Here is a 14324-nt window from a genome sequence, read left to right as displayed (position 1 = left end):
TTAGACACCAAACCACAAGACAAATAATGTATCAACATAAGATCATAATCTGGCTTTTATTTTCATAATCTGCTACGATCCCCAACTAAGTTACTGAATTGTAAGTGCCCCACAAAAACAAGGACTAAAGGTCTTACTGCAACATAGGTCTGGAGATTTTTAATCCTTTTTTAGTTCAACATAAATCAGAAAGAAAAAATACTTCCAACATTTTCAAATCACAGAAATAGTAAAGTATATTCATATACATTCAACATATACTGTGCATATTGGTTACTACAATACAAAGCAATGATTTCTTTTAAAAGTGTAGTTCGCAAGATGGCACATCGATAGGCTCACTGGCTTTCATCTGGGTGGTTGCTAGAGGGCGGCGATCTGCTCTTCCACAAAAACAGTATCATGTAAACAGAACAGGCAGAGCATGTGGTGGTGGTGGTGGGGAGCGGTCAGAGGGGCCTCAGAGTTGGAAAGAACCCAGAGAAATCAAACAAAAGCTTTTGGGGCTTTCTTGGAAGCCCCCTTTTGCTGAGTAGTTGATGGTCCCACCAAGTGGAGGGGCGACTGGGGACCATGGAAATATGGCCTAAATTCCAAGAAGGGCCCTTGCACTGCAGAAATCCATTCGAGGGTAGTAGGTCCAAGAACTGAGCTGCCAGTATCAGTGGAGAAGAGCAAGCTGCCTGGGGATCCTGCCAGCAACGCCAGGATGGCCATGCTGGATACCCGCTTTCGTCTGTGCAAATTCAGGGGGAAAGACTAGGAGGGGACTAGGAACTTTTTACTCTCTCAGGAAAAAGGATCAAGAGTCAGAACATTTAACATCTCTTTCTTGTTTTAAAGATAAGAAGGAGATAACTCAAATCCTCTCTCAGCCCCCAGCCAGCAGAGACGACTTTGGTTTCTAACAGTGAAGAAAAATAAAGATAATGGCACAAACAATAGCTATTGTATATGCACTGCTTCAGCAGGGAAAAGAAGACCACTCTATCTGTCACTGGCACAAGGAAGAACTGTTTACAATTACAAGGTCTAAATAAAATACTTGGAACAAAAGGTGCAAGTCACAATTCAAACAGAACAGAATCTGGTTAAACTTTTCCCTTTTAAACAAAAATCCCTTTTGTCTTTATTAATAATCATAATCATAATAATATCAGCATTTACCAAAAACAATTCCTACATGATCAAGAATTAAAATAGGGACTGAGGATGCCCAAGGATGAGAAGGAGGTTAGGAGAGAGGCAGGGCCCAAGAGAGCCTCCTATTTATTCTTCTTGCCTGTGACAAAGAGGCTGAAAGGGAAAATCATACATATATTTATATATAAAAGGAGAAACGATCCTTTTTATAGCGTAATATGAGAATGAAAGATGACACAAAAAGCATAGTGCACCATTACTGGGTGTTCAGACCATGGGTAGAACCAGCAGGATGATAAAGGCAACCAACTTTTCAGGTTATAAGAGGGGTGCTGAGTTATACTATACATAGAGAGAGGGCTCTGATGGAGACATTGTTAACGGGCAACCCGTCCACAACAGGTCACTCAGCTTCCAGGCTAAAGCTCTGATACGGTCTTGGCTGGGGCCAGACGTCTTTTCCAGTGGATCCCAGCAGTAAAGACCTCTCAGGTTCCAGGCTTGGGGTATCTTATACTCTGTTTTTTGTTCTCCAAGTGCCAGAGGCCACCACCCCTTCCTTCTTCTCCTTTCCCCAGCCTCTAGGATTCTGGAGGATATTATCCTTTAGTATTTGCTCCTATGGGAGAACAATGCAGGTGAATGGAGGGTGTTTTGTGAATGAAGGCTGGGGATTGGGTGGCTCCAAGTCCCCCCCAACCACCACCGCCTCTGTACTCTAACTGCATTGCTCTCTCTCTTAAAAAAGAGGAGAGAGAGAGGAAAGGAGAGAAGGAGGGAGGGGAAGGAGAGAGAGAAAGAAAGAAAAGAGGGAAGAAGAGAAGGGAAGAAAGAGGGAAGGGGAGAAGGGAAGAAAGAGAGAAAGAAAATAAATCCCCTCCATAAGAAAACATAACCAAAGGAGGGAAAAACTCCCTCCCCTCCTCCAAAAAAAAACAAAACCAAAAAACCCCCATCAACTCAAATACACCAAATGCGCCTTCACAAAAGGAGGAGAACATAGATGTCCTGTTTATTTCCTTGGTAACTTGGTCATACAAGCAAACATGGCAAAACCCCCTCAGAGCCCCAGAGAACAGCACACTGATGAACCAAATGTGAGGAAAGGAGCCACATTATTCTGGGTGGAGAGAAACACAATGGCAATTTGGCGCAACGCTGCTAGATACTGTTGGTTTAAAATGAATTTTTTTATTCCCAAGCTGTACATAAAACCTGCAACAGAGCAGACACAGAGAAGAATTAGTTTGAAAAGTGAAAGATTCAAATATTCAATTGAAAACTTAAAAAAAGAAAAAAAAAGGTTTACATTTATTGACCTTAGGTATTTTAAAAGCTTGCCATATTGAGGCTCTGACACGGATTTGCCAAATGGCTTAACCCTCATTAAGTCTTTTCTAAGATTTTTCAAAGACAGAACCAGTAATGCCTACTGTATACCTTTAGGCATTACTCTAGCCAAATTGGTCAACTTACCTATTTTCTACCCCTGGTCTCATCATATATTTCCCCTGTCTAGAATATTCTGCCACTTGCTTCTGTACAGCCACAAGAAATATGTTTTCTTGCTGGGTTTCATTCTTCGGGAATAAATTTAGGGACTGCTTCCTTATTACCCTGGCTACAGGTCATCTCTACCTCTCAAGCTGTGTCTTGCTTACTGACCCTATGGAGACTACAGCACTTTTAACACAATGTGGGCCTTGTCTCCCATAATTAAACCAGGGGACTATCTCCAGCATTTCTCCTGTATCCCTCCACACTGAAAAAGAAACATCCAGATGACAAACCCATCTAGTGCAGCGCTTAATGAAAAAACCAGAAGGTGGGAAGGCCATGAGTGGAAGAATGGCGCTTGTCAATTTCAGAGTTCTGGTCACTGCACGTGGAATAAATCTCCTGATGGGATCAGGAACTGGTACTGGCCAAAGGTCTGGTCTGGCCCTGACCAGGGTGATACTTACTCTCCATTTCTTGTTACACGCCTGCCTGTTCCATGCTGAAAGAGACCTCAGGGTGCTTGTAGCTGAGCAGGATGTCTGTAATACATGTAGATGGATAGCAAGAGGAGTTTAGGTGCTGGCTGCCGTCAATCAGGTCTGGGTGCTCGTGACCCTGCAGACTCTCCCTACATTCTGCAAGACCAAAAAGAACATGTGAGCTTGGCAGGGAGCTAGGAGGGTAGGTGGGCAATGGGGAGAGAGAGAGAGAGGAAGAGAAGGCAACTTGTGTGAGTACCATGGGTGTAACCTGACTCCCAGCCCTCAATTCTCAGCTGAGAGCAGGGCCTCTATTTGTTCAGTGACAGGAGGCCTGGGGGCCAGGATTATGCCCATGTTCTCCTCTAAGTGTTCCTTTCCTCTCTTTGTCCCTTTTCCTTTACCCTCTCCACCCTTGGGTACAATCAGCTGCTACAGAGTGAGAGAAGACAGAGGAGTGCTCCTTCAGAGAGACTTACCTCTTTAAGGGTGAAGACAGTCATTTTACTGCCTACAGATACCAATTACTGGGTACACTCTGTGTAATAGGCAATGTGCCAAGCAGTTCACATGCATTAAGCCAGTTAACCCTCACAGCATAATCTAGGACACAGGTTCTGTTGTTTCTGCCGCATTATAGATGAGGACCTTGGGGCTTAGAAAGGTTAAGTGCCTTGCCTACAGAACCTGAAAAGCGCACAGTTGGGACTTACTGCAGACCTGTCCAGTCCAAGCCCCAGGCTTTATCTGCTAAGATACCCTCCTCTCCCTCTACTGGTTCTAAGGGGAGGTACACAACACTCACTAACCAAACCAGAAAAGCTGTTATTAAACAAGTACCTTAACAAAGCACTGGAACAAAAATGGGATCGCCTGTACTCAGCCAGAAGGCATGCTCCCTTGAGCACTCACATTCTGGGGAGAAGTGGGGAAGGGCTTTATGTCCAGAACCCTTGGGGTGCTGTGGCTCTGCCTCCCCATGGACTTTATGCAGAAGAGGGGGGCAGTCACTGCAAAGATGGAGGGAGAGCTCCTCCAGGAACCTCTCTGGGGGGTGCCCTGTGCATAAGGCCCCTTACCTTCATCATCCCCATCCTGAGACTGCTGGCTCCCCATAAGTGAGGACTGGCTGAGAACTGCGTCTGACATCCGGGCAGAACTAAGTGCTTTCCCAGCCACGAGACTCATTCCTGGCAAATTATCCAGCTGCACCTGCAGAAAAGAATTAGGAATGCCAGACCCTTAGAGACAGATGTTCATTCTAAAGGATCCCAGGCCCAGGGCAGCCTAGGGCACCAATTCCAAGGAGTTCTGCCCAGATGCCCTCCTTCCGCAGCCCCATGTAAAGGAAAGGCTGCAGTGATGACAGTGTAAGAAACTGCCCCAGCCTTTGGCCAGGGGAGGGGCTGGGGATGGGGGTACAGTGAATCTCAGCTGGTGGTGAGATCCCCTTGACGCCTACCTGTCCTTCTGAAACCAGGTTTCTGACCCTATCCCCATCATCACTAGGAGTCTGTCTTAGGACCGTGTTGTCCATTAGAATGCTGTGCAATAATGGAAATGTTCTCTATCTTCCCTGCCCAGTATGGCAGCCACTAGCCACATGTAGCTATTGAGCACCTGAAATGTGACTAGTGTGAATGAGGAACTAGATTTTTAATTTAATTTAATTTTAATTAATTTAAATTTGAATAGTCACACGTGGCTAGCTGCTACTGTATAGACAGTGTGGCCCTAGTTGTTTGTCCAAGGAAGGAAAGCTTTGCTCAGCCAGACTTGCTCCCATTATTTGAATAAATTCAATTTAGCTGTCAGAAGACTAACCAAGAGTCTAAGGATTCATTTGCTGGAACTTAAGTTTAGACTAGATGGAGCAGATGACAGCTGCTGTTCATTTTTCAGTCTAAAATTTGGACTACAGATTCTATTGGGATTTTACTGGAGTTGTTCTGTTAGCGTGATTCAAAAGAGCTGCTCTCATGGTTCCCAGAAGTACTAAACTCACACTAAGAAGCGTACTGGCAGAGATGCTATCCCACATTACTATGTTCTCTTTTCAAGGTTGGGATCAGTAGAATCCCCACCTCCAAGAAGAAGAAGGGGACCAACGTACGTAAGCATCGTCACTGTTCTGGATCGTATGGTGTCTCTGAAGGGTCCGGGGCCTGTGGTGCTCGCTGACGGAGGAGCGTGCTGGGTATCCGAGCCCATTGTGATCTGGCAGCTCCATTGCTTGTCCTGGAGAACTTCTATCCATGCAGTTCCCTATGACAGACTCTGAGAAGACGGCAGAATAGGCTCAGCAGACCTAGTTTCTCCCAACATTGTAAGCTTTCATCAAAGAAATGTCTTGCAAGGGGAACAGTGAGCAATGGTGAATACCAACATGTGGCCCAAATGCTAGTCCTCAACTGGCTGGTGATGGTGCTCAGAAGACCAGCCTGGTAGCCCCTAAATCCTATGGCAAATATGAGTCCCTTTAGGAGGGGATCATATCCTTAGGAGAAAAATCCCACATTCTCAAGGGTCAGCTGAGTCACACTGAACTCTATTTTTTTCATTTTTCTGTTGACAGTGCTGTGTTCCCAAACCTAGATGCACATAGGAATCCCTTTGGGAGCTTTTAGGAACCTCCTACCTGGGAGGGTGGCCTCCCTTCTGTGGATGCCTCCTCTCTCCTTCCTTGGTTTCCTTCCACCTCATGTACCACCCCAGTCTTCTCCTCTTTTTCTTCTCTAACTGCTGCTTCCAGCATTTCCTGTGATTCCTCTGCTGTTTACAAGTAAAGTACTCTTCACATTTCTATCCTCAACCTTCTCTCTCTCCACTCTTACTTTGGCAATATCACCTATTTTCATGGCTTCAACTCTTGCCTCTATGTAAAGAATTTGCTAAAACACTATTTTTAAAAAGCTCCAGATCCATAATTCCAACTATTTACAAGATATCTTTCCCTGAATATCTAACAAGCACCTAACACTTAACATGCCCAATTCCAAGCTCATCAAATTCCCCTGCAACCCGCTCGCCTCCTTCAGACATCCTTGTTGTATGTCCCATTTTCCTAACCTTACAGGTATGAGTTCTCAGGGTCACTGCTGATTCCTCACTCTTGATCCTGTATCAGCCTGAAATCTAAAGAACCCAACTCTGCCATGCTGGTCACTTCTAGTTCCCTTCTTTCCAACCTCACTGCTTCAGTGGAGGCCCTATTACTCTTGCCTATATTACTGTAATAGCCTCCTAACCACCCTCCCTCCCACTACCCTACAAAGAAGAATTTTTCTACAGGGTAGCCCAAACACTTTTCTCTTTACAACACTGCCCCGGCCTATTTTATATTCCTCTCTGCTGCACATTCTAAGCTCTAGTCAGACAGGATCACTTAACTCTTCACCTATTCACAATTCTGTGCATTTGCTCTACCTGGAAATGCCTGATTTTTCCACTTTCATTCATACCAATCCAAATCAACTCAGCCTTCTAGGTTCCATCTTAATGTCACCTTCTTTATGAAACTTTCCCTTTCTCTCAAATGGAAACAGACCTTTTTTTCCTTTAAACTTCAGAAGACTTTCCTAGTCTCTCTTAGCTCAAACATTATCCCTGGTACCATGTTCAACTGCATACTTGTCTTAATCATTCCTATTAGACTGTAAGGTCCTTGAGGGTAAGAACTGTATCTTAATGCATCCTGTAAGCCATCAGTGTTCCAGAACATTCTCCTAAACCCAGTAGGTATTTAGTAATTATTTCTTTTACTGATTTTAATAGACTCTATGGACTGGATTTTGGAAAGAACGAGGAGTTCAAAAGGAATGAGTATTTCTTCTTGACCAAAAATGGTCAAGAAGAATGTCAGGGCCATACCTAAGTTGACAGGATCCTCCTGGTACCACTCTTGGCTCCAGTCTTTAAGAGCTAGAGACTGGAACATATGTTTTGCTTGCCTGGTTAGTTTTTTAAGTTAAAGCTCCTTGGTGATTATTGGGCTTATTTTTTGATGAACCGACTCCTGGTGAAACCAAGTTTTTTTTTCATTCTTAATAGGAAATAGCCCTAATGGTTACTGTGCCATTCAATATCTATTTGAACAATGAAAACAAAACATACTGATGGTTGGGTAAAGGCTTTCAGGTCTATATATTCAAATGGCCACATCTCTCCTATATCAATCAGGGTAAGGCCTGGGCTGAGGCGCACAGGTATGACTGGAAGGGAGAACTACCTGACATGCACGTTGCTAGTAATGCAAGGTATTATGGAGAAAAATTAGAGGAGGAGGGCACTTCCTGACTAGTAAAGGTGAAGGCAAGTGAAAAGTCTTTTGAAAATTCTCTGAGCAAAGAGGTCAAAGGAATAGCCAAAACCCAACTATTTTGCTACCAAAAGCAGAAAGACAGGAGAAGGAAGATAAAAGAAAGCCTACACTAGGACTTGCTCTATGGAATGAGCTCACCCATCTTACCCACCCAGTTTAATTTCTCTCAGTGGGCACAGCTCACATGCTGGCCCCGGGGGCCAAACAAAAACCCCTGTTAGGAAGAGGTGCAACACTGGCTCTATGGATCAAGGAACTGACTCCTTGTTCTACTTTGCAACAAGATCAGTGCTTCTTATTTTTTCACAGTATTTCCCAACGCCTGTTTTCCCTTCTTTGATATCTACCCCATCCACTCTATTCCTTGGGGTTATGGAGCTGGATACACACCTCTCCAGTCCAACCTCCTTGCTCCCCCTAAAGGCACGTGTGAGAGCTCTCCTGTTTAAAGGTTTTTATAGGCTCATTAACAAGTACAAGGAAATGGCAAAGATAACAAAATTTATACTGTCCTGGTCTTTGGTATTTAGTTCCTGCCCACCTCTTCTGGAGGCCTCATTGTTTCTGTCTGTTTGAGATACAGTAAGTTGCCTTTACCTCTTTTTTTTTTAACATTTATTTTTATTCCTGAGAATGGGGTTTCTCCAAACCAAAACACCAACTCTTCTTTTGGCTCTGCCTTTACAGGTCCATATGATCCTTGTCTGCTCTCCCTGGTCTTCAAGTCTGATGCCCACAGACCTGAAGGTGACACCAAGTGATCACCTGGCAAATCCTATGATAAGCCTTCCTGACTCCCTAGCTTACAGCTCATCCTTCAACCAGGCTGGAGTTGAGCATAGTGGTCATGAACGTAAGCTCTGGGGTCAGAATCCTTGCCTTACTATTTCCTGAGGAATGGGATCCTGGGTAAGTTATCCAACTTCTCTGGGCCTGAGTTTATTTATCTGTAAAACAGGACTTACTCCACAGGTATGTAAAGTGCTTAGTAGAGTGTAAGAGCTTAGTAAAGACTGTCACTTACAATCATTTCAGGCATGTTATTTCTGAGTGGCTAACAACAAATGGGGTCACCATGAGTCGGAATCAACTCGATGGCAAGTAACAACAACAAGGGCATTATCGAGCCAGTCAACAAAAACAAGAAACTGATTTTATCCCAGGACCCTCCTTCCAGAACGATGGGGCCAATTTACCTATATTTAAGTGAACGAATGAGTTACTGAAACTTTAATTTTCAAGGACGGAAATGGGGAGAGTGCTGGCACACCATGGGGAATGAAACCAATGTCATGGCACACTTCGTGTACTAACCGTCGAGTGGGAAACTATTTGCTCTGTAAACTTTCACCTAATGTACAATAAAAAACTAAAAAAACTTAAATTTTTAGAGATGAAGCCTCTGATAGGAGAGACACCAACCCAAAAACCAAACCCACTGCCGTCAAGTCAATTCCAACCCACAGCGACCCTAAAGGACAGAGTAGAGCTGCTTCCTCATAGGGATTCCAAGGAGCAGTTGATGGATTTGAACTGCTGACTTCTCGATTAGCAGCCATATCACTTAACCACTGTGCCACCAGGGCTCCAGGAGAGACAAACGCGAGTTAAAAACCAGAGGGAAAAGAAGTGTGTTAATAGGAAATGGGTAACAAACCAGGGCTCCATTTGCTCAAGTTCCTATATATGAACAGGTCAAAGAGATGCAAGGGCAAGCATCTCCGCTTGGCAGGTGTGTTTAGCGGGTGTAGAATGGGAGTCAAGGAGGCATGAAGGAAAGAAGATAAGACTACAACCAACCAACCCATAGCCATCGAGTCTATTCTGACTCATAGTGACCCTATAGGACAGAGTAGAACTGCTGCCCCATACATAGGGTTTCCAAAGAGAAGCTGGTAGATTTCAACTGCAGACCTTTTGGTTAGTAGCCGAGCTCTTAACCACTGTACCACCAGGGCTTCTAGAATGTAAGACTAGGGAATAAAAATTTGCGGTTGGAATCCAGCTCTAGCAGAGTGTATGACCCTGGGTGTGTCATTTACCTCTCCTAGCCTCAGTTTCCTGGCTGAAAAATCAGAGTTGTTTGGAGCCTCAAAAAAGATAATGCATGTGAAAAGCTCTTCATAACTGTAGAGGACTACACAAGTAAATATTTTTAGTAAAAACACTGACTTCTAAGTGTAGAGGTCATTTTACTAGATGAGACCTACTGACTGGCTGGAGGGTGTAAATAGACTGTCCCACTGACAAAGGGACAGGAGATTCAGGCTCAAACCTCGGGCATCCTTCATGCTCTTTCAACAGCTGAAGGAATCGTTCAGCTGACCAAAAGGCACTTAACTAATGTGGAAAAAGTGACTTCTGAGAGCAGCAATGTTTGGGTATTTACCAAAGTAAAGCTGAGAGAGTACAGAGGGTGGGATGATCATTCGATCACGCGAGGGGAAAAAATGCACAAACGGACACACTGCTCACCACCCACCTGCCCGGGGAACTCTGGGGCAGCTTGCACAACCCTGTTGAATCTGTCAATGTTGACTCGTCCTTACTCATTTACTGGGGCTTAAGAGAAAATGAGAGAAATGCCATGTGTGATCTCCTAAAGGCTCTGAGGCGCAAACCCCTGCAGGCTGCCATTGTTTCACCTCTCTGAAAGACCCAAAGTTCACTTATATTGCTGAAGCTGACAGCTCAGAGAAAAGAGGATGTGGTTTTCTTTGAGAGGTCAAGTTGCTAATCTCACTGTGTAAACTGGGTATGCTGTTGTACTTATTTATTTGCAAAGGAAACATCAAGTGTGTGTAATACTGTGGGAGGAAGATAAACCTTCTTTTTACTTCTAGAGAAGCAGACAGGGAGATTATAGGCAGCATGGGGTGTGCTCTAAAACATGGACACAGTGAAACAAGCCTTTGGCACGCTGCCTGCTCAGTACTCTGGCAGCCCACACTGGTTGGTGGCATGCACGTAAGGTGGCATCTCATTTTCCTTGAGTAACACCAGCAATCACTGATTATCTGCTCTTCAGAAATTTTAGCAATATCACACTAGCTGTGCTCTTTAACTATACCTCTTAACAGCACTCATTACATAGCCTGTCATGTTAAAGCTGCCTATGAGCCTGTTTTACTACCCCGCCCCCCACCACGCAGTAGAGTATAAGCTCCCTGGGGCGGGTTCTTTGTCTTTCCATCTCTGTGTTCTCCTCAGCATCTCATCTACAATATAGTCTTGTACAGCATAGCCAGGAGCCCTGGTAGCACTGTGGTTAAGCGTCTGGCTGCTAACCAAAAGGTCGGCGGTTGAATCCACCAGCCGCTCCTTGGAAACCCTATGGGGCAGTTCTTCTCTATCCTGTAGAGTTGCTATGAGTCTGAATCAACAGCAACAGGGTTTACAGCATTGCCATTCAATAAATATTGTTGAATTTGGTTCTTTAGGGAAATAACAATTGAAGCATTTTGGGACTGGTGTGTAACTTCACTGTGATGGAGGTACCATTAAAGGAAATGCCAGACATTTCTTCCTGTCCAAAGAGATAAACATGTGTGGGCTCCCCCATTGCCTGCAGCACAGTGGGTATGGGGTATTATAACCCTCTCTTAGCAAAAATGACAGCAAATTATCTGATGATTCTCTGGTAAAGTATAAATGTGAGATCTCAAGTTTTTAAAATAATAGGATCATGTCAAGCTAAAGCAGGAAGATTGTGGAGTCTCAGTTTCTACTGTAAAAGGGGATCATAACGTATACTTCCCCGGGTGGGTGTGAAAAACAAAGGAGAAATGGAGTGGAAAGCACCAAGCACAGTGAGACACAGAGTAGACACAGGAATATTAATTCTGCTCTCCTTCTCTTAGGCGGCATTGAGCTCTCATTACACAGATGAAGAAGTGGAAGACAGGTTACGTGACAGGCCCCTGGCCTCCGAGTAAGAGCTGTTTAAGGTTGGAACAATGGGGGATCCTCAGAATAAGAAATATTTTTAAACACACAGATGTGTACCCGAGAGGCACAGAAAAGTGAGCATGGATTTGAACTCTGGAGTATCACTGGCTTCATTAGGACATTATTTTCTCTATTTCATTATTTCACTACACTGGATCCTAAATTCACATAATAATAAATCTGTGGCTTTATCATTAACAATATGTGCACACGTGGCTCCAAAAGTCACAAGGCAGAAGTACATGTTTGAAAGGGGCGAGATAGGTAGTACTCAAGCAAGAAAAGGCATGTTCCGTGGCTGTGAAAGGGGGCCTTTCAGAGTAAACTGGAAAGAAAGAAGGAAGGAGAATCTCTACAATGCCTTGGTAAGCAGGGCAGGAACTAAGATTACAGCTTTCAGAAAAGCTCATATCAAAGGTCAAAAAGAAAGAAAAAGACGTCTTTTCAGGGAGGACACCAGCAAAGCTGATGATGAAGCTACAAAGACTGGGTGGTTTTGAACCCAAACCGTTAAAGAGCTATAACTGCCTGACTCTTCCAGAAGCCAGGAGAGATGTCTATGGGGGGCGATGGCAGTGATGGTGGTAGAGGTAAAAGCGAGGGTGAAGGAGGAGAGAGGAGAGAGGTGATGATGGTAACTCAACTAGAGGAAGCAGCAGGATGGATCTGTCACAAGAACCATACCCACGAAGTACAGACCTGAAGTAAAGGCTTTAGACTTAAAAGATGGGATATGACAGGGACTGTGTATTGATTTCAAAGTGCCAGGAGAACTGAGCAGTGGTGCACTATTCTTGTACATTTCAGCTGGGTCTGGATGATATTCTGTATTTTAGAAAACCTCTGGCTTTAGCTTCCACCACATCTGAAACCAATGCAGGCTCCTTGCTTTCCCTGGAACATTCTCACTCACTAGTCTTTCCTTAAGGATCCCTGGTGATGCAATTGTTTAGTGCTCCGCTGCTAATAAAAAGTTAGTAGTTCGAACCCACCAGCCACTCTGCAGGAGAAAAGACCTGGACATCTGCTCTTGTAAAGATGTCAGCCTTGGAAACCCTGTGGGGGTAGTTCTACTCCGTTCTATAGGGTCACTATGAGTTGAAATTGAGTGAATGGCACACAAAAATAACAGTCTTTCCTTATGTCTCTTCCACTACCCGGAAGGTCTTCTCCCCTAAATCCAAACAGTAAAATCCTCTTCATCAAGAACCAGCCCCCAAACCACTTGCTGCTAGAAACCTACTGTATTCCTTTGATTTGAGCTAATTTCTTCCTCCCCTGGTGTTCCCACATCACTTGTACCAACCACAGTCTGCCTTACTTTAGAGATACTATGTAGACCAGCAAGCCTGCCAAAGGAGGGCCCTGCTGACACTTATGGGACATACTAGGAGATACCGGCAAAATTTAAGCCCTCTAGCGTTTCTGTACGTAGGCATCACACAGGAGAAAAAAGTGAAGAGAAACTAGAGGAAATCATTTTTGAAGAAAAACATTTCAAGAGGCAATCCAGGGTAGGGGGTAGGTGTAAAGGATATACTATTTGCTTCATCTTGGCTCTCTCCCCAGTGCCTGACACAAAGCCTTGCACACCCACGGCATGCTCAGTAAGCATCTGTTGGAGTGAACGGACGAACTCAGATGCAGCTGCCACTAATTAATTAGCCACTGACCGCGGGCAGGCTACTTAATTTCTCTGTGCCTCAGCCGCCTCGTTGGTAAAATGGGGATGTTACTACCTCATAGGGTTGTTGTGAAATGAATTTGCACATGTAAAGCATCTGGTGTCTGGTGCATGGAAAGCATTACAGAAACATCTGCTACTCCCCTTCTTTTCACTCCAACTATGGAATGCTAATCTGCTGAAAGCACTCATCCAGACAAGAATCCTCTCCACAGCATCCGTGATAGCATCATCTCACCTCTGCTAGAACGCTCCCATGACAGGGAGCTCCAAGGCTGCTGAGGCAGCCCGCTCTGTTTTAAGTCCTTATGAAGGTCTTCCACAGGGAGTTGAATTTGCTGCAACTTCTACCCTGATCTTGGTTCTGCCCCATGATATAAACCCAGAAGTCTAATCCCTCTTCCAGGTATAATATTTCTCCTTAGGATTTTTCCCCTCGAGCCTAAACATCGCCACATCTGTCAACCATGCCACACATGACCTGGTTCTGAAACCTCCCACCGTCCTTATTCACTTCTGGGTGTTCTTGTCTGACTTGTTCATCTAAAAGTACATAGCATTATGTGTGATTGGTGCAGAAGTCCTGGGAACCAGATAACATCTATCTGTTCAAAAGTCCAAGATCTAACTGGCTGTTCATGAACCCACACCTCCCTCCCTCCCTATAGCTGCATAATAAGCACAACCTAGGAAATCACTGTCTTTTTCACATAACTTGCTTTAGAGCAAGGTCTTCAGTCCTGCTTCTGTGCTGCAGGATCTAATCCCCCTAGGAATTTTGTTTTGTGTGCTTGACATTAAAGGACAGGGCAGGAGATCCGGGAGGCTCCACAAGGGGATGATGAGAAGAAATGCTCAGTTTCAGGGTCGTATATTTTATAGATAAACTCATTATTTATTCTCTTGGATGGCAACAGTGAAGAGTGGTAAACTGCAAGACCTGTTGATGATGGAATGGATGCCGCGTCTGGCTTTGTTCAGGATAAATGCTGTGATCCTGGTGGAACAACATTTCCTGAGTGTAACTCACTGATGGAAATCCCAGTCTTCTTCAGAATGACAACGAATGTACTCGTTAATTATAAAGTGGTACAGAGCGACACAGGGCTCCTTATGATGCTCTGATATTCTGTATCTAGCTCACTGACAGAATGATCAGAGTAATAATAACACCTCACATTTATATCATGCATTTCAGGTTATCAAGTGCTTCTTTCTCCTACACACACATTATACAGAAACACAAACA

General features: G+C 44.3%; 1 protein-coding gene across 6 annotated transcripts in view; it reads right to left on the bottom strand.

Moving 5' to 3' along the window:
- Window positions 1-60: 60 nt before the first annotated feature.
- SIK3 (SIK family kinase 3) overlaps window positions 61-14324 on the bottom strand; it is a 260893-nt gene continuing 246629 nt past the window's right edge. For 4 of the 6 annotated variants that reach the window (XM_010597896.3, XM_010597897.3, XM_064269031.1 and 1 more), the window contains 4 exons: window positions 5236-5399; window positions 4202-4334; window positions 3108-3278; window positions 61-2358 (listed from right to left, as the gene is read on the bottom strand). In XM_010597896.3, coding sequence (XP_010596198.2) covers window positions 3121-3278; window positions 4202-4334; window positions 5236-5399 — 455 coding nt within the window. In that variant the 3' untranslated portion in view covers window positions 61-2358; window positions 3108-3120. The other 2 variants (XM_064269029.1, XM_064269030.1) reach the window with 2 other exon arrangements.

The sequence above is a fragment of the Loxodonta africana genome, chromosome 15, assembly GCF_030014295.1.
Source record: "Loxodonta africana isolate mLoxAfr1 chromosome 15, mLoxAfr1.hap2, whole genome shotgun sequence".
NCBI classification, from domain to species: Eukaryota; Metazoa; Chordata; class Mammalia; order Proboscidea; family Elephantidae; genus Loxodonta; species Loxodonta africana.
Note: the sequence above shows the minus strand (reverse complement) of the source record. Positions and strands in the feature narration are given on the sequence as shown.